Genomic DNA, 24,625 nt, shown 5'->3' on the forward strand with positions numbered 1-24,625 from the left:
TAAACGTGAGTAAAAAATAATGGAAAAAATTGGACTTTAAATCCTCTAAAAAAAATTAGCAACAAACGTGAGAAAAAACTAATGTTAAATATTGGAATTTAAATCCTCTAAAAAAATTAATAACAAACGTGAGCAAAAAATATTGTTAAAGATTGGACTTTAAATCCTCTAAAAAAAGATTAGTAATAGACGTGAGCAAAAAATATTGTTGAAAATTGGACTATAAATTCTCTGAAAAAAAGATTAGTAACAAACATGAGCAAAAAATAATGTTAAATATTGGACTTTAAATCCTCTAAAAAAAGATTAGTAACAACATGAGCAAAAAATAATGTTAAAGATTGGACTTTAAATCCTCTAAAAAAATATTAGTAACAAATGTGAGCAAAAATTAATGTTAAAGGGCAGACCATATTCCCAATGTCGGAATCTATCTTCCACGACATGTTTTCAGTCATGGTCAATTATATGTAGCTTTATCGAGAGGAGTTTCTCAAAATTCAACAAAAGTTCTCATTAATGAAGGGAAAATGGAAGGAGAGGGAGACTTTACGAAAAATGTAGTTTTTAAAGATATTCTTTTATCGCAATCATAACAATGTTTCTTTTACATAAAATGTCATTTATACATTTATGTTATGATGTTACTAATTACTTTACGAAAAATGTAGTTTTTTAAAGATATTCTGTTTCCGCGAGCTTTGTGTTTCTTGCACATGCTTAGCTTAATAAATTTTGCCGATTCAGAACAAAAAAAAAAAGATACATCCATATATTACATTCTTCTTTTTTTCTTTGAATGTTAATTGATTGTTCTCTCTCTCTCTCTCTCTCTCTCTCTCTCTCTAGGTTGTCCAGCAAAAGACTAGAAGGTGAGGTCTCCAATCGTCGCCGTTTAGATAACTTCTTAGACTCCTTTGAGTCGCCCCACTCTCCACGTATATATTTACACATACATGCATACATGCATTCATATATGTGTGTGTATTGAAAACGAGTTGAATCTGATAATTTGTGTGCAAAATGATGATGATGATTAGGGTTTAAGAAGATTCTTTTTTCATTTTTTCTTTTGATTTTTGGTGGTAGTTGTGACCATATATGTTTTCTTTCTCTATTTTCTCAGTTACCGCTCAACGTTCCAGGAAGAGAAGGTAACGCCCTCTTCAAAATCCTGAAATTCTTTCTTTATTATTTCATTTGATAGATATGTATTGTATTATTTTAATCAGATAGATACATCCATGTATTACATTCTTTTTTTCTCACTCTGCCTAGGTTGTTAAGCAAAAGCAAAGTCATCAAATGGAAGAAAGACTACCAATGGAAGAAAGACTACAAATATAAGAAGACGATTAAGAAGCCATCCAGGGATAGTGTGTAAGTCCTCTCTTACTTTCTTGCTTAGTTTGTCTCTCTATTTATCCATTAATACCCTTTTCTTTGTTTGTGGAACTCCTCAAACCCTTGTTTTCATAATTTATGTAGGGAGGTGCACCAAATTCGTGTGGATGTTGCAAGCTACCCAGAATTTCGGAGTTTGCATCAAAAGTATGTAACTCAGAAAGCTGCACCAGTCTCTTTCAATGTATCCGACGACCTGGATTCAGAATCCTATGGTAAAATTTTGAAGGATCTTCTCGATAGCAACTTCTCAAAGGAGGTTCTTCGACGTGACAAAATTGAATGTCCAAGAGCCAATCACCACCCGGAACCGATCATTCCTTGTTGCACCACCTTAGAGGAGATAAAAAAGGTTTACGGGGTTATGGGTCGTTTTTGGAGTCCCACGATCTGTCTACCGCCAAAGGACGACAGTCCTGAGATTAATAAACTATATACTGAGATATCGGAATTTATAGAATATGTTGGGCTACATCCAGTTTTGATACCCTTGGATTCCATTGCAGAATCTCCTCAACAATGATTTAGAATTCTAGAATATTGTTGGCGGTCTTGTGAGTCAATGAAGACTATAGTACTATTTAGTCTATGATTTTAATGCTCCTTGTCTCTGCAACTTATTTCTGCAAACGCTTTGTTTAGTGTGTTGCGTTACTACTTCTGTGTATTAATTAATTATAGATCTTTCAGCTAGCTCTGATTTGCAAATTATGATACCATAAGCTTAATGTTTCAACTAAATAATCCTATAATGTCTTGTAATTGTTTGATAGTTACGGATACCATTCCTTTTACTTGCTGAAGAAGCAACTTAAATATAAACAAACTTGAATCACTGTATAAAAAACTCTTTTATGGGGGAGAAGATTTTAGGAAAATAAATTGAGTATTACTTTTCCCACCTATCGCCTTCTTCACAATTAAATTGTGTGAGCTCAAGCCACTAGGCACTTGACAAAAAAAAAGTGTAATAATTTGCAAGTTTCTTTAAAAACTCAAAATGATAAAGAGAACACAACACATGTATTCTACCGAATCATATAAGATGAGTAGTAACAAAAAGGGTTAATTATTGAAATTGACCCTATGTCTGAAAAATGAGTCTATAAATAAAAAAAAAATAAAACATATTTTGGCCCTATAATTCGGGATTCTTGTTATTTATGACCTTGTAATATACGTGAAGTCCAAAAAAGCAACCTAAGGAATGATTTCTTTTTCATGATTTTTTAGAGGCATTTTAAGAACATAAAAATATTGGAAATTTTTGACAAACGACCAATTAATTATGAATTTTTAAAGTGTTAAACACTCAAAAAAAACTAAACAATAGAAATATCGACCTATAAATCGAATTTTGAGCTCATTGTTTGTAGAGACATCTATAAATATATACATAAAAATGAATTGAAAAGTTTCATAATATTTCGAAGACGTTTAAATTTATTTTTATTTTTCATGCAAAACGTTAAAAATTGAAATTTTGTTCCTGGTAAGAATATACTCATATGTCAGATTTCGTTGTCTAATTTTGCAGGCATAAATTTTTTTGCAGTTTTTAAACGAGAGACCAAGTAATTATAATAAATTGTTTAAGAATTCATAATTACGAGGAATAAAAAAATTCATAAGTAAAAAAAAAATATAATCATGGAAAAATTCAATTTTTAGATCATTTTTTTGGCCTCCGCATATAATGTGTGTGTATATATATATATATATGGGATTTGCTACAATAGACCCACTCATTTTCATGAAGGTCTATTTTAGCAACCAGCACCTTTTCACTTGGACACAAAGACCCTCATTTTTGTTTTTTGGGAAAACTAAAACTAAAGGGCACAAATGTCATTTCAATTTAAAAGTTAGATTTTCTTTTATTTTCTGTTTATTTTTACGAGAATTCTTTAACACATTCTCTTTCTTCCTTCATTGTTTTTTTTAAACTGGAATTTCTTCCTTCTGTGTTTTTCATCAAAGTGGAACTTGCAACTTATGTATCATGATGAGGGTCAAAGAATAAACACGACAAACACAGCAAAGCAATTCTAAGGTTTGTGTATCGTTTGGTACTGAAATCAGATTAAAAGAGAAACTTAAGAAGTAACAAACATCATTGAGAACAAAGTTTGTATCAAATAGAATGGTTCCTCCAATAGAAGTTGAGACGGGAGCCATTTGAAAATCTTGTTTTAATTTTTTGAAAAAGCAAAGAATTTTTTTTATTAAAAATATAACAAGAAGAAGGCACAAGGCATGCCATAAGTCTAGCTGAATACATGATAAAGGAAACACACTAATATATATGGATTTGCTAGAAAACACACTAATTTTTATGTGAGAGTGTTTTAGCAAGCTACACCTTAAGATGCATTTAACTACTTTTTAGTTATAGCTTGCTAAAACACACCTTCTAAAAAATAAGTGGGTGTATCCTAGCAAATGCCTATAGGAGTTGCTAACGTACACCCACTTATTTTTTAAGAATGTGTGTTGTAGCAACATTCACCTTAAGGTGTATTTAACAACAACTTTTTAGTTATATATTTGCTAAAACAGACCTTATTAAAAACAACTAGTGGGTGTATTCTAACAAATATATTATTTTAATTTTATTTTACGGAGTCATTTATTAAACTCGAGTCAATTTGAACGATTAACTGTAACAAAAATGAATGTAATCGAATGTTTTTTTATTTTTTATTTTTGATCCCACCCATTATTTTTCCCTTCATATCTCAATCTCTAAGACTACGACACAAACAACATCTCTCCCCAACCCTAGTTTTTTCCCCCCTTTCTTCTTCATCGATTTCCTTTTCTTTTTCCTTCAATTTAACCCTCAATTTCTCCTTCACTTTTTCACGAAGAAGTCTCCAAATGGAACAAACCCTCTTCTCACAGTCGTCTCCAGGTATATTTACTTGAAAACGAGTTGAATCTGATAATTTGTGTGCAAGATGATGATGATGATTAGGGGTTAAGAAGATTCTTTTTTCATTTTTTCCTTTGATTTTTGGTGGTAGTTGTGACCATATATGTTTTCTTTCTCTTTTTTCTCAGTTACCGCTCAGCGCTCCAAGAAGAGAAGGTAACGCCCTCTTCAAAATCCTGAAATTCTTTCTTTATTATTTCATTTGATAGATATGTATTGTGTTATTTTCATTAGATATGTGTTCTGGTGTGGTTTTCCTTTCTGCTGGATGACAGCCGCGTGTGTTTTGCTGTTTTCATTGGTTGCTGCGAAGTGTTTTGTAACACTGCATTTGTTTTGGGGCTTGTTTTTGTATATTGTTTTGGTAGGTGGAATCTATGTGGGGGGCGGTTGTGTTTGTGTTGGCTAGTTTTGGTGAAATTTGGGGTCTGATAGGGAGTTTGTGTTTTGGTGGGTGGTGTCTTTGTAGGCATGTGTATCTTCGTTTCAGTTTCCGCGACTCTGTGTTTTCTTGCACATGCTTAGCTTAATAAATTTTGCCGATTCAGAACAAAAAAAAAAGATACATCCATATATTACATTCTTCTTTTTTTCTTTGAATGTTAATTGATTGTTCTCTCTCTCTCTCTCTCTCTCTCTCTCTCTCTCTCTCTCTCTGCCTAGGTTGTCCAGCAAAAGAACCAAACACTCTTCTCACACTCGCCGTCGTTTATATCAGGATCCAGGTATATTTCCATACATACATACATTCATATATGTTTTTGTATTGAAAATGAGTTGAATGCGATCATTTGTGTGCAAGACGATGATGATTAGGGTTAAGGAGATTCATTTTTAATTTTTTTCCTTTGATTATTCGTGGTAGTTTTTAGCTTGAAGGTGAATCATGTTCCTCCTTTATTGGCTAACAAGAAGAAGCCGTCCATGTAAGTCCTCTTGGTTGTCTCTCTATGTATCCATTTATACATTGTTCTTTTTTGTGTTTCCTTTTGATTAGGGGTGTTTGCGGTGCGGTTGAGACTAAAATTTATCCGAACCGCAAGATATAAAAAAGCGCGGGTTTGGTTTGGTTTGGTTCGGTTCGATTGACTTTTCAAATAAAATCCGAACCAAACCAAACCAATGCAGTTTGGATTGGATCAGTTGGTGCCGTTATTTTGAGATGATACAATCTTTGTTTTGAACATTAAAATCAAGTTAAAAAGCTAAAACACGACATATTTTCAGCTATGTTTTCAATAATGTTTTAAATTTCATCCAACATTACAATTTCATTTTCATCCAACAATGTTCACAACTACGTAGAGCAAATTAAGAACGTGGACAAAAAGTAATCCTATTTTATAAGAAGACTAAGATTTTATCATTCATTAAAAGTTCAAGTAGCACATAGATACAATTTTGAAATAAAAATCAAATAAGAAACTTAACAAGAGAAAAAAATGTCACTTTATAAAAGTTTTGATTGAGTTTCTATAAGTATTGGTGTTCTTACGTTATGGTTTGATTCGGTTGGTAAAATAAAATCCGCAAACCAAACCAAACCATGTGGTTGAGTTAAAAAAGGATCCGAATACATCCAAACCAAATGTGGTTTTTTGCGGTTTCGGTTTTGGTTGATTTGATTTTCATTTCTTTTGGATTGGTTCGGTTTTGAACAACCCTACTTTTGATTCGTTTCAAACTTAATAAGCCTTTGGAACACCAACTGAAACCCTTGTTTTCATTTGTTTTCATAACTTATGTAGGAAGGGTCACCGGAGTCGTGCGCCTGTTAAAAGCTACGCAGATTATAAGGTTTTGCTTAATGATTATGTAGAAAATAATGTTGGACCAGTCTCGTTCATTGTAAACCATCGCTTGGCTCGAGCGCACTACGAACGTATTTTGTATGATCTACGCCTTAGCAACGTAATGTTGGGTCGACGTGACAAAATTAAAAATCCAAGACCCGGTCACTGCCAGTATCCGGTTGTTTGTTCCTCCGTAGAGGTTATGAAAGCTGCTTACAATCTTTTTGGCCGTCATTGGAAGGTCATTATGCGTTCACGACCAGATTATGGGGATTGCAAGAAAGCGAAACTATTGGCTGAAATGCGCAAATTTCAGTTAAAGCATGGGATTGATATTCATTCTACCGCTCAGCCGTCCAGGAAGAAAAGGTTAAGTGTCCTGAAATTCTTTCTTTATTATTTCATTAGATGTATTTTGTTATGTGGATACAAACATTTTCATTAGATAGTTACATACAAGGTTTTAAATATTGGCATTGCATAAGTGCTTATTTTGTAACATGGCTTTTCCATTATCGTTTATTATTATTTTTTTTAATTATGAAAATGAGTTTGGTTTTTAATCATGAAAAGATGCTAGCTCCGTTGGGGAAGCAAATCTAAACTCATCATATTTTTAAATTTGTTGCAGATGATTATTATTTTATGTTTTAATTTGTTGGATCAATAGTCTGAATTATAGAAAGTTAGTATGTTTTTGTTTCGTCTCACCTCACTGTGTCCATTTGTTATCAAATTTATGCAGCACAAAGACTCGAGTGAATGTTTCAGTTACAAGCTTGGATGATTTTCTGGATTCGCTTCAGCAGAACATTAATAATGCTGACCCAGTCTCTTTCAATGTTTCCAAGGACGTGGATACAGAATCCTATGGTGAAATTGTGGGCGCTCTACTTGCTAGCAACACTCAGTGGAATCGATCTGACAAAATCAAACATCCAAGATCCGATCACTTCCCGCCACCGGTCGTGCATTGTGAAACAACAGAAAAGATGAAAAATGTTTACAATGCTATTGGCCCCTATTGGAAAGTCGCTATGTGTGTGTGTGAACATGACAACCCTAAGCTATTTTATCAAATGGACGAGTATCGGATGACTGCTGGGATTGAAGACTGCTGGGATTGAAGACGACGAAAGTGATCCATTGTGACTTCAACAATGATTTAGAATCCTAGAATATTGTCGGTGTTGTTAATCAATGGAGTGGCCTGGCATGAGACTAGTACTAAGTTTCTTTTCAATTTGGTGTTTATTACTTTATTTTGGACTAGTTTATGATTTTAATGATCCTTATCTTTGCAACTTATTGATATGTGTGAACTCTTTGTTTTCTGCGTTACTAGACTCGTAATTATGGATCATTCAACTGAACTGAACAGACATTATAATAATAATAAACAAAAGTTTATTTCTTTCCAAAAAAAATAAACAAAAGTTTATTAAATAATATACAATTACTCAGGTTTACAACTACGATAATAATGGGGTACAAATTATACAAACGTGTACGTCACGGAGTAAGCAGCACGATACGGGTAAATAAATAGAAGTAGATGGAATCACACCACACAAATATGCGAACATTTAAAATGTAAACACAAAAAAGTCGCACAAAAATTATGAAGACTAATAGGGACTTAAACTTAGAAGCAAAGAATCCTCAACCACCAATACCATTTTATAAAATACCATTTAATAAAAAATATAACACAACCAAAAATCAAATTTACTATCATGATTTGGTATGAAAGACACCTTCTTCAATTGATTACACAATTAAAAAGCTAACAGGACCTTGGCACTTTGAACGACGGCTAGATACTAAACACAAAAGAAGCATAAGACGCTACAACAGCAGCCATAAGAAAGTCAGAGGCAAAACCTTAGCTGCCCCAACCAAACGTCAGCACTTTTTCTTGACAAAACGATTGACATCAACATCAAATAACACGGAAACGACATCATTAGCCCCATCAGTAACCATTGCTTTCACCTCAAACCTAAATTGTATTTTCAAACATTAATCAATATGTTTTGGGTGAATCCAAGCACTACTGAATAAATACAACAATCCAACCATCACTTTCATCAGTCTAAGGATGATAAGTAGAACTCAACCTCAACTTAGTTCCCAAATCTTCTTGCAAACTCTCCCAAAGCTTCGAAGTAAACCTCGGGTCCCAATCTGACACAATGCTAGATGGAATATCATGCAACCTGACAATCTACTCGATATGCTCTGTGTTTGTTGTAGCGGTAGGATCCATAAAAACGCCGTTTGCACAAAAGCTACCTTTTGTAGCTTTGCTATATTCACTGCAAAAACAGCCTCGGGACGCGGTATTTCTACTTTGGCCGCATATCCAAACATACAAATAGATCTTTGACAACTTTGTCACAGTCATTCCGGTCTTAATAGGAATAAAATGTGTTGACTTCGTCAACCGATCAACAATTACCTAAATTGAATCATTTCCCTTCACAGTCTTAGGCAACGCTCCAATACATTCCATAGATATATTATCCCACTTCCACTCTGGCACAAACAATGGCTGCATCAATCATGATGGCTTCTGATGTTCAATCTTAGACTTATGACAAATCAAACAAGTGTACACAAACTCAGCTATATCCTTTTTCATTCTTTGCCACCAAAACAACTTCTTCAAATCTTGATATGTAACAACCCGTTTTTCGCTAGATTTATTTTATTATTTATTATGTGTGATTATATGTGTTTATTTGCTTGTTTGTGTGTTTGGTGTGGAATTAGTGGATTTTTAGCTTAGAAGGGTATTTTGGTCATTTTTTAGGTTGAGGGTACTTTGGTAATTTGACGAGCGAGGGTAAATTAGTAATTTTGTGGTGATGTTTGAAACGGTTGTCGTTTCTTTTTGGTGATACATGCTTAACAATTATTTATGATTGTTGATTATGAGTATGTGGAGATAATTACTTGATGTTGAATAAGTAGAGATGATTGATTAATGATGATTGCTGATGTATGGATGTATTGTTTGATAATGCAAAATGTGCAAAATATGTAGAGAATATGAAGAGTTTAATTGTTGTTGAGCATTATCGAGTCAATACTTAGCATCCATGCATTTCATAAGTCCTATATGTGGACAAGATGTAGAGAATATGCAGAGGGAGCAATCAGTAAAACTACCTCCGACCTCCAATGGTACCACATTCATGTAGAGTCGTGCGTAGAACATTGCATGCACTTGAGCTCGGTGAAAAGTGTCATATTTGACTATGTGATTTGGTGATTTTGTGCATTAGTGAATATTGTGGAGTTGTGAACTTGTATATATGGCTTGATATGCTATGTTGGAAGTATGATAATATTCATTTTGATTTAGTGATTCTAGGAATGTTGAATATGTACATGTTATCTATTTGAATTCCTTGAATGATTTTAATTGATTATGTTTATTATGTGGAATATAATCTAACCATCAATGGTCATTTGGTTGACCGCTTACCTATTTGTATGAATGGGTAGACGACATGCAAGACTAATTATCTTTTGCTTGTGAGTTGCTTGAGGATTAGCGTGGAGTGTAATGCTCAAACCCGGGAAGCAATAAACATGCAATTAAATAATATATATTCAAAAGAGTTTGGACGTCACTCCGTCATTTTTCTCAAAACATGCATAAACTGTTTTCATAAAAACTCGCAGTGGAAAAAGTTCAACAATAAGGATATCTTATCATCATACAATCATCCTCAAGTATATCAAATAATAAAACAACTCAATGCATGTCAAGGCCTCACAACATTAACATAATCTCAAGTCTCAACAGACAGATAATAAGTCTCAACATAAAATCCAATAAAGAGAAATTACGACTCGACGCCCTATTCAGAGCCGACTACTACATAAATGAAATTCTGGCGCGTAGTTATACCAGATGTTTGAACCCGATGTTATGACAAATCGGATGTCGTGAAGGATGTCAGATCATCTGGACAGCAGAAATACCAAATACTTTATTTAAAAATGAAAGGACATGAAATAAAAGACACAAGTAATTTGTTGACCCAGTTCGGTGCAACTTCACCTACATCCGGGGGCTACCAAGCCAGGAATGAAATTCACTATAGTAGTATCAATTTGAAGCATACATAAAAGCTTTCTATATGAGAGATCCCCCTCCCACTTCCTTTTAGTCACAGATCCAGTGACCGTCCTTAAAGTAACTTGAATAAAATATGGAGACACACTCTACAAGACAATGAATCAACTCGTTCTTAAAAGCTTTGAGAGATTCAGAGTTTTACAACTCAATAACAAAGTCCAACTCTAATATCAAAGTGACATAAGAGTGGCTCACAAATAACAACGACAGACTAAAACCCTAAAAGACTTCTTTTTCAATTGCGGCTTAAGTGAATAATTAGGTATTCTGTCTTTGTTTATATAGCCTGAATGCAGAATGGGCGTGATGTAACACCCTAAACACCACATATCATTTTCTAATAAAAATATAATAATTATTAAAACACGCAAGGGTGTCACACATCTTCATCCATTCAAAAGTACTTTATTTAGATATAAAAAAAACGTCACAACATAATAGTTTTCAAAAACTTTAACGTATTCCTTCAAAAAAAAACTTTAAAGTATACATCTTTTCACAATTTCAACAAAAACTGATTTCAATAGAATTCTAAAACATAGTCTAAAATAAAATAAATCCCCAATCCCTAGTGTCACAGATCTGAGCTTCGACTCAATAAAGTCTCTCAAAAGCATTAAGTAAACGAGTAGGCTCCAAAGCCATCCTCAGAGACTCACTGCTCCTAAACTTCTTCTTCCTGCAAATCTACACCACAAGGGTGCAGGCGCCCAACCCGCCATTAGAGGGTGAGAATATATTCAATATAAGAGATGCATAAACACATGTATATATTCAGATAAAAGAACACAACAATTACATTTAGACATATATGCATCACAGTCAGATAATATTCACATTTAAATATAAAATTTCATTTAATAAAAATTCAAATTGACATAAATCAACATCTTATAATACATATGAGCACCAACAATCATAAATTCTGAACCGTCATAATATTCCTAAAGGCTTAGAAGCCCTCCAGAAAGACTCTAAGGCCTCCAGAAAGGCTCTACGGCCTCTAAAAAGGCTCAGGCGCCCTCAGGAGGGGTTCCTGAGACTCTGACGCGCTCGCCTTAAAGCACCGCCCTTCTAAAGCTTCTAGAAACCTCTAGAAACCGCCTAAAATACACAAATACCCCTGTTGCTTGCAGTGGCGGAGCCCTTCATGGGCTGAGGTGGGCCACGGCCCACCTCCAAAAATAAAAAAATCAACGATTATAGGTCTATTTTGATAGATTTTATACAATTTTGTGTCGGTTTTAGGTTTCGGTTGATCGAAATTCCCGCAAAGTGATGTAGTGGCCCACCCGAAAAATTTAAATAATTCAATTATAGGTTTATTTTGCGAGTTTTTATACAATTTTATGTCGGTTTTAGGTTTCGGTGGATCCAAATTCCCGCAAAGTGATGTAGTGGTCCACCCGAAAAATTTAAATAATTCAATCATAGGTCTATTTTGCAAGCTTTTATACAATTTTATGTCGGTTTTAGGTTTTGGTTGATCCAAATTCCCGCAAAGTGATGTAGTGGCCCACCCGAAAAATTTAAATAATTTAATTATAGGTCTACTTTGCGAGGCTTTACACAATTTTTCAACGGTTAATTTTAATGGCCCACCCTAACTTTTTTTTCTAGCTCCGCCACTGGTTGCTTGGGAACCAAGCAACCAAAACCCAAGCTCATGACAGGCTATAAATACCACTCTTGAGATCATTCTCAAGGCATCCAATCATCAGTCTAAACCCTAGCATACGATTCTTAGCCCTAGAATCCTTACCGTACTTTTTGCAAGTACAAATTCATATATAAAGCATTCACATCATTTAATAATCATCTTTCATCATTTAATAAACACAAACATATCACCATCTTTAAATGAACTCATCTTTAAATATATATTTATATATAGATACTACATCGTCAAATATACTACATCTTCAAATATATAAAAATAGATACTACATCGCCAAATATACTACATCTTTAAAAATAGATAGATAGATACTACATCTTCAAATATGCTTGACAATGGATGCAATGTCCCTAACTCGACTCTATATGCATGTAGTACCAAACCTATCACCATCGTCAAATATTTTAGACATTAGAGGTATGTTACTGATTATGTCCACACCATCGTTAAATACAACATCGTTAAATAGACTCGACCATGAATGCATGAACACTAAGTAATGACTCATCAATGCACGTTTTTATAGGACTCGACAATTACACATCTTTAGAATACACATCTTTATAAGGCAGATCTTTGTATAACACATTTTTATATCAACACATCTTCAAATAACACATCTTTATATAACACATCTTTAAATCACACATATTAAAATTTCACATCTTTACACATCATCAAATAATCCATCATCTGAAAAAATATTAACTCAAACACATTTAAAAATAGTATAAATAATTTTCATTATAACAACTATCTCTATAAACTTAGCTTGTGAATATAATATATTATTTTGAGTTAATATTATTAAAAATCTTTTAATGAACAGGAGCACATTAAAGGTATATTTTAACCCATTTATAATTCTATTGAATTAATAATCATATACTAGTATACATTGCACTTATATAAACTTATAATGATAAAATAAGTTTATCATAATTCATAGAGTAGCAATTTTCCATAGGACACATATAGGTATATATGTACTTGAATACAAAATAGCAACAAGTCACGTTTTCATAGTTAAAAAGTCATAAATAAACACAAGTAACAATTAGCTTCATGGTTAAAACGTTCATCTTATGAAATAGTTTATCTAAAATTCAGTAGCTTTACAAAATCATATTAACTATTAATTATATCGATCTAAAATAGTAATTGCTATTCCAATAACTATGTATACAGAAAAATTTAACAATTTCAAAATATATAAGTATTAACCTTGGTGACCACAAGCTATTTAATCATTTTAATTTTGTTCGAATCATATATGAATATATTAACTTGTGTAAATTGACTGTGTATATTGACTTTAGAAAAATTCCATTTCAATTTATTTTTGATGCTAAGTGATTTGGTATGACATTAAAATTCATAGATTTATGAGGATATAAAGTCCATAGATTCCTTACTTTTCAAAGCAACTTTTACGAATAATAAACCTAAATATTTCTCACTAACTATTAAGTTCTTTGTAAACTCGTGATCATAATCTAGTTGATAGAGATATTGTAATATATAAGAGTTGGGGTTCGTTTCTATGATTCTCGCATATTCATTTAAATATCTACGTCAAAGAGTTGTAGATAAATATAAATGGTTGATTCAAGCATTATTTATTGAACTCAAGTTGCACACATGAAAGTGCTACATGCAGAAAAGATCATCAAATCAATTGTACAATCCCAAATGAGCTGGAACACCAGTACCATTAATCCATGATCCATCCAAGAAAGGTTCAACAGTATATCTAAGAGCCTCTTCCCTCTTAATATCTTTGCGTCCGATCCACTTAACTCTAGCATCAGTCTTAGCACCAGCTCCAACATTGTCATACTCACCATAATACAATGTTTTTAGTGCAAAATCACCTTCCCATGGTAACCAACCTTCAGGTTGAATTAAAGCAGGAATGTCAGATTCCATGATAATTGTCCTTGAATATTCCTTCCATGGTCTTCCAATGTAGTTCTTGGTTGTTGGAGGTAGGTCATCCTCACCCTTGATGACACATTTTTGTAAGACGAATGCGGTGTTTGATTTTGAGTCGATTCTTCCATTCGCGGCAATGATATTTTTTTGGTTGTCAAGTGGCTTTCTAAGAACCAATTGGCAGTTTTGGAAGACTGCGGAGGCATGGCCGAAGATGAAATCGATTGTGCCAGAAATGACACAGTCGCGGTAGAATTGTCTATGGGTTTGTGCGTATAGTGTGTCTTGGTAACCTTCGAAGTTGCAGTTGACGAATATGGAGCAATCTGCTTGGACTCTTGCGGCCACGGCTTGTTCCTTTATCGCACCGGCTGTGTTTCTAAATCCCATGTCCCAGCCTACGAATCCATCTCCAAGTACCACTGCAGGGTGCATGAAAAAAAATTAAGAGAGAAGGAATATAATACTATAATTCTAAATTACATAGAGCAACCGCATTTGCAGGCACAATATAAAGATTTGAGAGATCTCAGCAGCAGCATCACAACTATAATTGCGGCTGCATAGACCACATTTTATCACAATATCAATATAACCACTAACGAAATCTAAAACCATCATAATGTTTTTTAAATATTGTTTTCTACTACGATTTTGGCTGCTATATCATTTATGATGTCTGCTGCTGAAATTGAAGTTGCATTGTTTCTTCATACTATCAAGGATCCCAATCAAAGAAGTTTGGAAAGACAGACACACATAAAATATAATGGATATGTGATAAATATTTTACATACCGAATGATGCAGTTTGGAAAGTTCTGACTCCATCAACGAAGTTTTTGTTGCCGGTTATGATACTCTTTAAACCACCATCACCATACATGGTAAGGTTCACCATTTTCTTTGTCACTGTAACCGTCTCATCGTATACTCCTTCCTTAACATAAACAACATACCTGCATGTCCACGTTTGAAATATATTCTTAGCATCATCATCGATAACAAAACAAATTGATATACCAATGAATAATAAATAAATTTTCCTATTGTTAGAGACCTTAAGTTTATATTTATTTTCTTTCCAAAAGAAATTAAACCCAAACATGAACCTGGATCCTCGAAAACTGTCTTTATTGTGCAGCCAGATGTAGACAGTTAGATTAAGAGACATTAATTTTCTCTCTCTAAATAGAATAATCTACACCTGACTGAATCATATAGTTGGTCTATAGAGGATCCAGATTTCCGAATTAACGTGAATTTTATACCTTCCTTTGTAGGTTTGTGGAATAGCAGCCAAAGCTTCAGAAATGGTTTTGAAATCTCCACTACCATCTTTAGCAACAGTTACATTAGGTTTAGGTTTCTCAGTTGATCCAGGCAAGTCGATGGCTGGGGCAGCCCAAGAAGGAGGAGCGGCAACACGGGCAGCACGGGGAGCACCAATGGGTGCAGCACCAGGAGCACCAATGGGAGCCTCAAAAATCGGCTGATCAGCACCGGGAGCACCATCAGGAGCATCAGCAAGATCCTCATCATCATCAGCAACAGCATCCGCATCAGCATCGGGAGCGGGAGCATGTGCATCTGTTTTACCCCAAGGTAATTTGAATCCTGAAAGTCCACCTTGAAATGCATTAACAATTTGTGAAACTTGCGAAACAACAGCGAGGGAGTTGCTCAGAAGCTCCCTTGATTCAGCAAATATCTTCTCCATCTTTTTCTTCAATTCTCCTTCCGGGAAACCGTCAGAGCAAGTGTCTTGGTAAGATATAACAGCACTAAGCCAGTTGTTCAACTCAGCTTCTTTTGAAGCTAGTTTGCTAATATCAAGTTGACCAACTTCAGTGATTGAGAATCCCATTTCTTCTTTAGCATCCTCAAACAACTGTTTACAATCTTCATAAGCTCCCTGTTCTTCCTTGGAAGCGAATTTCAAGTTCGCGGTTTTGTTGAATGCCTTGTTAATTTCATTCTTGGCAACTAGCATGGAAACCATTAGAAGATCCTTTGGTTCTTTCAATTTAGGGTCTTTTTTCAATGCCTCTTTAAGTGTGGTTACACATTTTTCCTTGTATTCTGAGTGGCTGCACACCATTTTCACAAGCCTCGAGTATTTATCAACACGCTCGGGTTCTGGTGTTGCGTTTGCGTTTGGAACTGGTTTCCTATTGTTATGATCTGGTCCTGATCTTTTGACAATGACAAATGTTACAGCTGCTATAACACATGCTATGAGAACGGCAGAAGTTACACCGATCAAAATCTTTTTCTTAAGGTGTTGTTTCGCATTTGCTCTTCGCCTTTCTGATACGAGATCAAAATCTTCGAACGCCATATCGCGGTGTAAGGCAGAGGGAAACTATATTATTTTCCTCTGCCTTAGACTTAAGGGAAGGACAATGAAAGAAGGATAAGGGCAATTGTATTGGCTTCAAAACCTTGTTGTTAAATAACCCTTTCTCCTTTGCTTTCATTTTTTTTAATTAAGAGATTAAATGTTGTTTTCTTCGAGGAAGACAACCTAGGAAATGAGGTGGAGAGACATTTCTGGTATTACTATTTTTGAAAGTTAGCTAAGATTTTTCATAAAATTCATACTTTTTCCCGGTTTCTGCTATCTTTTCTCTAACTGAACATATCTTTCTTGCAAATGCCAACTTTCTATGACCCTTCATAACAAGATTTTGAAGCTGGCAAAGTAATAAAACATGGAGAATCCACATGGCCTTGAAACACTTTATCCATAAAATTAGAATGAAAGTTGTGTATATGAGATGTAACAGTTAATTAATATATCTTTCATTGTTATTGATATTTACAAATGATTTTTTTTCTAAATATAGCTAGCTAACTACCACTATTGGTTTTGTGCATGTAAATCAGTGACAACGCTAAATATGTGCTGAACGTGGCATTGATAAAGGAAAAATGTTTGAAACCGATACGATTTAGTGGATAAAGGAGTTTTACAAGCTAGAAACTTGCACCAATAATAGTAGCATACTTTCTTAAGGAGTGCAACATAAAATAGAAAGTAGGAAGTTAGGATTAATATTCTACTTTACACTTCTCTTCCCCGAGAATGCTAAAATTATACTATCATCTCTTCTTATGTTAAAATATACATTCATCGTCCTCTTACACAAAATATATTAGAGAAAATTGTATGGTCCTCATAACAATGATTGAATTACATTTTCATTCCATCCGACGTCAAAATTGACACTGCTCCCTATTTTTTTATAAACTACACTCGTATTCTCTTGTTAAACACTTTATTTAGTATTTATAATAGGAAATGTTTTGTGATCACCCCATTGGATGTATATACCTTCGTAGCCAAAGAGATAAGATAGAATAGTATGCTAAATGTCATAGATTGATAATGTGATATGAAAAGAGAGATGAAGATAAAAAAAAAAGTGTTGAATGTCATAGATTGATAATGTGATATGAAAAGAGAGATGAAGATAAAAAAAAAAGTGTTGAATATGTGTAGAAAAATATAAGGTGTATAAATATCATTATTGATTTCCATACAAACAAAATATCACTGTTGATTTTAAAAAGAGTTCTTATATTTGTACATAGATTATCTTCGTTTAATGTAATCAAATTTCTAATGAATATATTCTTTTCTATTTTTGATTCATAGTATCATAAAATATTTTTAAATCATATTTTAAACTATTAAACAATACAGGAAATAATATAAATCTTGGAAAAATTACTAAAGCTGGAAAAAAAAGGAAAAAAAAAGGCTTAATTAATGATTTGGTCCCTTAAGTTATTTGTTGGTTACATTTTGGTCCCATAAGTTATTAACGTTACAATTTGGTCCCTTAAGTTATTTGTTGGTTACATTTTGGTCCCATAAGTTATTACGTTACAATTTGGTCCCTTAACTTATTTTTTGGTTTCGTTTTGGTCCCTTAACTTATTTGTTGGTTTCGTTTTGGTCCCAAACTACTCCCTTAACTCTAATAACTTATGGGACCAAAACGAAACCAACAAATAAGTTAAGGGACCAAAACGAAACCAAAAAATAAGTTAAGGGACCAAATTGTAACGTAATAACTTATGGGACCAAAATGTAACCAACAAATAACTTAAGGGACCAAATTGTAACGTTAATAACTTATGGGACCAAAATGTAACCAACAAATAACTTAAGGGACCAAATCATTAATTAAGCCAAAAAAAAACTATTAAATCTAAAATAACAAAATTCTTAATAAAATGTTAAAGCTAATTACTATTGACATAATAAGTTATGTAAAGAAATTAAAATATATATATTTCTTGTCATATTTTACAAGGGTTGAGGAACGGGCGCACCGTTGAATTGTAGAATAGTTTTTGAGAGTTTTTTCTCTACCAAAACTGCAAGGCAGCCACATTGGGGCACAAGAAGCCGAATGGACCGTCGGACAAGGGCACAATCTCAATTTTAGCTCCAGTATTTGAGAGAGAGGGAGAGAGAGGGAGGGAGGGAGGGAGAGGGAGAGAGAGAGAGAGAGAGAGAGAGAGAGAGAGAGAGAGAGAGAGAGAGAGAGAGAGAGAGAGAGAGAGAGAGAGAGAGAGAGAGAGAGAGAGAGGAAAATGGTTCAAATGGTTTGTACAAATGGTTCAAATTCACAACAAGTAGCGCCCACCGTGGGGAAAATGGATAAACTTGTCAAGTGAGATCCACAAGTACCAAAAAGAATATCGAGAAATTTTCTTGTGACAATGATTTTGGGTTGTGGGAAGTGACGATAGAAGTGATTTTGGCTCAAGATGCGTAGAAACTTTGAATGGAGAAGCTTGGATGCCTCCAACTTTGCCACTACCACATAAGACATATATGAGTTATAAGACAGGGAGTTTCATTATCTAGAGCATTGCAGATAAGGTGTTAATGGAAGTCGGAAGGAGAAGACCACAATGTCAATATATACTAGGTTGGAATTGTTTTATATGACCAACTCATTGGCTTAGAGAAAATTCTTGAAACAAAAAATCTAATTATTTAGGATGGTGGATCCAAAACATATTGTGGACTAAATAGCCAACCAAGTTCAATGACTTGAAAATTAATGGTAATGGATGAAGCATTGAATGTGTTAAGAGTAAAGGGTTGAGAGTAAAGGGAAATGGGCTAGATCAAGGTCCAGAGGTGTTGACAAATTGAAGTGATTCAATTGTCAAAATACCAATCACTTTAAGAGGGATTATCCCAAGTTAAGGGACAATGATGATTTCGCGAAAGTTTCAATTGATTCAGAGGAGAATTAATTATGATGATTTGGAGGCACCAATGGTGACAAGTTTGGAATCGTAGAAGAGTTGGATCATGTACCATGGATGCTCATTTCACATGTGTCCAAGGAAGAAACGCTTTGAAACTCTTAAGCTGGAATAAGGTGGAGTTGTTCACCTTGGAAATGGAAAGGCTTTTAAGGTTCAATATATATGGGTTTAGTAGTCTGTCTTATAATGTTCGATAACCATGAATTCCTTTTACATCGTCTAAGTTATGTTCCAATACCTGGGAAAAACTTATCATCAATAACCATGTTTGATGAATTAGACTATTGGGTAGTAGAAATTTCAGATGATGCTAGATATAGGTACCAAAGTATGTTTTATGACTCTAATTTTATTGGTCATGCACTAGTATCTAGTATAAAATCACGTCATAATTCTGAGATGTATGGTTTTGAGATGGGGCATATTAGTATTATGAGTTTAGTTGGACTAATTGAACAAGGTATATCAAGTGATGCAACTGAACTATAAATGTTGAAAACTAACAATGGCATGGAGTTTGTTTAAGATCATTTTGAATAGTTTTACAGGTTATAAGGTGAATGGCACAGCGGATGTACACTTTTGGATACTTGGTCGAGAAAGCTGAGCTTGAGGTGGAGTCTTCTACTAGTGGGACTAGAAAAATATACTCAACGGTGGCGCCAACACAATATGGCTTTGGAGACCTTGTGTGTTATATGCTTGTGTTGGAACAAGGAAATCTTTAAGAGGACATAAGACATTCCAGGGGTTGAAGAAAGTATGGTAAAGCATGTGAGATTTTAGGGTTAGAAAAGGAATTTTAAACACCTTGGACACTGTGAAAAATCTTCGAGTCTCTCATTTATGCAAAGATATTTAGAAATTGGTAGAAATTAGGATTGTTCCCAAAGAAATCTTGTGAATCTATTTCTTGTAACTCGATTATATCTCTGTGTAAGAAATTCATTGATAGTGGATGAGAAAACTTCTCTTTTCAAAGACAAAGGTCATTTTGCCCCAAACATGATAGTAAAATCTTGGTATGTTTGTTCCTCCGTTCTCTCTAGTTTTGTTCTTTGCTTTGATTGTTTTTTTTTTTATACAAGGTTGTTAGATTATATCTAGATTTGAATATTGTTGTTGGAACTATTTGGGTATTGGTTGTCACTATTATTTGATCAATATCTTCAATCTTTTGTTGGTTTTGACAAAAGAGTTTGAATTCACAATAGTTGAATACGTACTCATCATCCAATCACTCAATATTATGTCATCTTTTTTTTTTTTTTTTTGAAAAAATTCAAATTTTGAATGAATTTTCCATAGCATCCAAACAAACTCCAAGGTACCTAAAAAATTAACTTTTTAATGTTTTAAATATTAATATAAGTGGGAGAAAATTCAATTGCGAATACAAGGAACCGAAATTTCAAATTTAGTTTTTTTTTTTTTACTAAAATGCACTTTTAACAATCCAACATTAACTCCCTCAAAAAAAAAAAACAATCCAACATTAACCCCTTTTGCAAAATTGTAATCCCCCTCTATTTTGGCTCGGTCAATGCTGATGTGGACGTGTTTTTTTACAAAAACAACTGGCCTTTAGGTGCATACGTGAGAATATCTTTAAAAAATGTAGAAAATTTAAGGGTTAATAGTGTTTAACCCCCCGTAATATAGTTTATTTTTTATGGGTACATGTGATATTTGTGCCTTTTTTTTTAAACAGAAAAAAATAAATGTAAATTCAATTATATAAATTTTGAAATAAAGAAATTGAAAAATTTGAAAATTAATTTTTGAAAATTTAAAAATTCTGGAACATTAATTTTCCAGAAATTAAAAAAATGTAAAAATCTGAAAAATTAATTTTTCGAAAAGCGAAAAAATTCATTCTTTTTTTCAAAGTTAAGAAGATTTTTTTTAAAAAAAATCTAGAACTTAATATATTTTGAAATTTTCAAAAATATTATAAAAAAATCCGAATTAAATTAAAATTATAAAAATATGATAATATAATATAATTTTTTTGATTTTTTAAATTAATTTGCAGAATTTTATTTTACTTTTTAAAAAAAATTGATTATGGAACTTTTTTTTATTTCTAAATTATTATAAATGAATTTTTATATTTTTTATTATTTTTTTAAAAAAAGCACAAATGCCACGTCATCATATTAATTATAAAGTCAGCGGACCACATCATCAGAAAAAGGTGACTCAACGTGCCGCATTAGCGAATATGCACACTCAGATGACCTAGGGGGTATTTTGAAACAAAAAAAATATTACATGGACCGAATCCAAAAAAAATATTATAGGGGGCCCAGAAATGGTCTATATTACAATGGGGTAAAGCACTATTAACTCAAAATTTAAAGATACTAGATACATCACAAACATCATTTGCAACCTTAAAACATTAAAAATACCATGAATCCATAAGTTTCCATTTCCTCAATTTCAAGAAACCATTATCATACTCATGAAAACAAACCTTTGGAGAATAATATCTCGCAACAGAAAAAGTAGAGAATCCAAAAAGAAGGCAAGAAGGGTCTTGATTTCGTTGTTTTGCACTGGTGGCCACCACGTGCACCACCAACCTCCTCCAAATCTCACTTCATTGCAGACCCCTCATCACTTCTCTTATCCTCTCAAATATTTTCTCTCAATTTCTCTATTTTCTCTCCTTTTATTGTTCATTGTACCTTGCAATCCTTCTTCTTATACTCACATCCTTTTCCTTGCCCTTATGCCTTCAAACCCATATCATATTGAGCGTCTCATTCTCGACTTGAAGAATTCTGCCATGGATCAAACTATGTTTTTGTTTTTATTGGAATAAGTGACATTTTCATTGATGTTGAATTGGGAACAAAATTGTTCGTAGTTACATTGTTTAAATTGAATGTCGCATCATAAGATTTTTAAGTCAAATTGAATGTAACTTGGTTTTGGTGAAATATGTGAAAATATACGAACTTTGGAAAATAGACGGACTTTGTGAAATTGTGAACAATGCCATGTTGACTTGTAATTAGTTATATGATAATGATTAGGTGATGAATATTGGATGAATTGATTAATGATATGTGAAGGAAGTATTGATTAAATAAGTGTAAGTGGTGAATCGTCTAAGACGTAAATTGGCTAAATGAAGTAATGTTGTTTTATTGATGTGAATGACGAATGTTGGTGTGATAAACATGATGATGTGATATTATGATTACTTTGATGATGATGAATTGTTGATGTATGGATGTATTGATTTGTTGATGCAATTATGTGTTGGTGTGGTGATATGTTATATAATGGTGTGAAATTATATAATGATGTGAAATTATATAATGATGAGTTTTTGGTGATGTGCATTGTCGAGTCTATACTTGATGTCCATGCATTCATAAGTCCTATTTAAAGATGAGTATTTAAGACGGATGATTAATTCGGTAACTTACTTCAGAATTATGATTTAAAGATGACTTATTTAAGGATGAAGGATCAATCGGTAACATAACTCCGACATCCAAAACTTGGTACCACATGCATAGTGAGTCGAACTAGAACATAGCATACACATGAGTCTATGTGAGAGTCTTGAATGATTATGTGAATTATGTGAAGATGTGTGCATGGCTATTTGTATTCATGTTATAATTGATGATGGAGATGAAATGTGAATGATATATGTTTGATTTGGCGATAAAGTGATAATGTGAATACTTGTTATATCTAGTGTTGATGATTTGAGAATTAATATGTTTGTCGATTGACTAAGAATGCATATAAAGATAGTATTTGAGTAAACGGATATGTATATCTATGTGTGATGTTTTAATTCCTAAATACTATGTTTAAGTTCTTATAATCTTTATGTTGAATGTATATCTTACCCTTCAGTGGCTGTTTGGTCGCCTACATCCTCGTGGTGTAGACGCCGACGTTGAGGACGCTTGATCGGCGTGAGTACCCGAAGACGGCTTGATGCCTATCCTCCTTTTCATGCTTTTTCTTTTGGAGTCTTAGTGGCAGTGCTCTAATTAGGTATCAGAGATTTATTTTACTTTGTCTTGGATTTATGTTTTGAGGAACCAGTGAGTTCTCATAGATGAATTATTTTAGATATTGAGATGATGACTTTATGTTGTGATTCTGCTGCTATTGTTTTACGATTACGAGGATTTATGACTATTTTTGATTAATGATGAAGTAACATCGTGAACCTTTGTGATTATATGTTGAATTATTATTTAAATATTGTATTAGGAGTTTGAAAGTGTTACAATAATCGTCCCGTGAAAATCCTCTAACCCTAGACTGTCGTGATTCCATGCTCATTCCACCTTCTGCCACTTGCTCTCCCGCTGCCTGTCCTGATCTCAATCATCCTGTCTTCACACTTTCCGACGTCGCGGTCTCACATCCTCCCAATCTCCCTTATCCCCCCCCATTGTATGGAACCCTACTCGGAACCCTCCCAACCCTGTTGTTCCTCACTTCTGACAAAAAAGACCAGTGTGATTTCCCTAAGCAGTGTCTAGGGCCACTGTCTCTCTCCCTACCTCTCATTCTCTTCTTTTTATGAGTATAATTAATTACCTGATCAAAATTAGAGAGTAGTAGTGGTATTAGAACAAATTTTTTGTTTTGAAATTTAGAAAGAGAGTCGTAAAGCCTTAAATCATTTAGAAATTAGTAGTAGTATTTTTTTCGTTGTATCAGAAGACAGAGAGCCATAAAGCCTTACATCTAGCTGATCAAAATTAACCATTTTTGTCTTATAGTACTATTGGGGATAGTTGTATTTGTTGGAACTTGTTTGAAAACACTGCGGGCTATTTCCCATTGCAATGCTAATCCCTTTATTATAAACACCTCCAACTTCTTTTAGGTATATATGCATAGGTCTCATCACCACATTTCATTTCATCTAATCATTTCAGCTAATCATTATCCCATTCACTACTACAAAATTGGGAAAATATAGCACCTCATAAATAGCGTTTTTAACACTAAAGCGCTATAAATTAAAACACGGAGGTCTTAGCTAGCGCTTTTTTGAAAAAGCGCTATCTATCATTTTAAGTATATATAGCGCTTTGTATTGAAAGCGTCAGTATAGGTTAAATAAAAATAATAGTTATTTAAATAAAAAACATGATTAATCGTATATGGCACTTTTTATGAAAAGCGCTATATATAAATCAACCTTAAATAGCGCTTATAGATTAAAAAAAGCGTTATTGTATGCTTGAGAAAGATAGCGCTTATAGGTTAAAAAAAGCGCCATTTTATTAACTGATTTAATGTACATTAACTAACAGGTCCCCTGTTCGATCCCTTGCATAACATATTTCAAATATTTTTTGAATTTTTATGAAAAATGGATTGCATCTTTCAAATAAAAAATGAAAAATGGATTGCAGTAACAAAGCACACCTTTTT

The 24,625-nt window shown here is 33.4% G+C and overlaps 3 protein-coding genes across 3 annotated transcripts; 2 read left to right on the plus strand and 1 right to left on the minus strand.

Moving 5' to 3' along the window:
* Positions 1-729: 729 nt before the first annotated feature.
* LOC146946253 (uncharacterized) lies at positions 730-2,112 on the plus strand. The gene is made up of 4 exons (XM_085744407.1): positions 730-938; positions 1,127-1,154; positions 1,279-1,380; positions 1,489-2,112. The coding sequence occupies exons 1-4, from the start codon at positions 800-802 to the stop codon at positions 1,925-1,927; spliced, it is 708 nt and encodes a 235-aa protein (XP_085600533.1). The 5' UTR covers positions 730-799; the 3' UTR covers positions 1,928-2,112.
* Positions 2,113-4,137: 2,025 nt separating this feature from the next.
* LOC146946254 (uncharacterized) lies at positions 4,138-7,440 on the plus strand. Its single transcript, XM_085744408.1, has 6 exons — positions 4,138-4,318; positions 4,468-4,495; positions 5,003-5,064; positions 5,205-5,265; positions 6,088-6,501; positions 6,878-7,440. Exons 1-6 carry the CDS (start codon positions 4,285-4,287, stop codon positions 7,257-7,259), a joined length of 981 nt encoding a protein of 326 aa, XP_085600534.1. The 5' UTR covers positions 4,138-4,284; the 3' UTR covers positions 7,260-7,440.
* Positions 7,441-13,553: 6,113 nt separating this feature from the next.
* LOC146946255 (putative pectinesterase/pectinesterase inhibitor 45) lies at positions 13,554-16,346 on the minus strand. Its single transcript, XM_085744398.1, has 3 exons — positions 15,169-16,346; positions 14,696-14,856; positions 13,554-14,320 (listed from the first exon to the last, which is right to left on the minus strand). The coding sequence occupies exons 1-3, from the start codon at positions 16,236-16,238 to the stop codon at positions 13,638-13,640; spliced, it is 1,914 nt and encodes a 637-aa protein (XP_085600524.1). The 5' UTR covers positions 16,239-16,346; the 3' UTR covers positions 13,554-13,637.
* Between the last annotated feature and the right edge of the window lie 8,279 nt (positions 16,347-24,625).

This window comes from Medicago sativa, chromosome 2 (assembly GCF_051527215.1).
Source record: "Medicago sativa cultivar Bolivia chromosome 2, Bolivia_mono, whole genome shotgun sequence".
NCBI classification, from domain to species: domain Eukaryota; kingdom Viridiplantae; phylum Streptophyta; class Magnoliopsida; order Fabales; family Fabaceae; genus Medicago; species Medicago sativa.

Bases quoted from the DNA above. Each gene is read 5' to 3' on its own strand.
- LOC146946254 (XM_085744408.1), top strand. From the start codon at position 4,285: ATGGAACAAACCCTCTTCTCACAGTCGTCTCCAG. The intron at 4,319-4,467 runs GTATATTTACTT...CTTTTTTCTCAG, and splicing joins CTTCTCACAGTCGTCTCCAG to TTACCGCTCAGCGCTCCAAG. The intron at 4,496-5,002 runs GTAACGCCCTCT...CTCTCTGCCTAG, and splicing joins CAGCGCTCCAAGAAGAGAAG to GTTGTCCAGCAAAAGAACCA.
- LOC146946253 (XM_085744407.1), top strand. From the start codon at position 800: ATGTTAATTGATTGTTCTCTCTCTCTCTCTCTCTCTCTCTCTCTCTCT. The intron at 1,155-1,278 runs GTAACGCCCTCT...CACTCTGCCTAG, and splicing joins CAACGTTCCAGGAAGAGAAG to GTTGTTAAGCAAAAGCAAAG. The intron at 1,381-1,488 runs GTAAGTCCTCTC...TAATTTATGTAG, and splicing joins AAGCCATCCAGGGATAGTGT to GGAGGTGCACCAAATTCGTG.
- LOC146946255 (XM_085744398.1), bottom strand. From the start codon at position 16,238: ATGGCGTTCGAAGATTTTGATCTCGTATCAGAAAGGCGAAGAGCAAAT. The intron at 14,857-15,168 runs GTATAAAATTCA...GTGGACATGCAG, and splicing joins CCACAAACCTACAAAGGAAG to GTATGTTGTTTATGTTAAGG. The intron at 14,321-14,695 runs GTATGTAAAATA...TGCACCCTGCAG, and splicing joins TTTCCAAACTGCATCATTCG to TGGTACTTGGAGATGGATTC.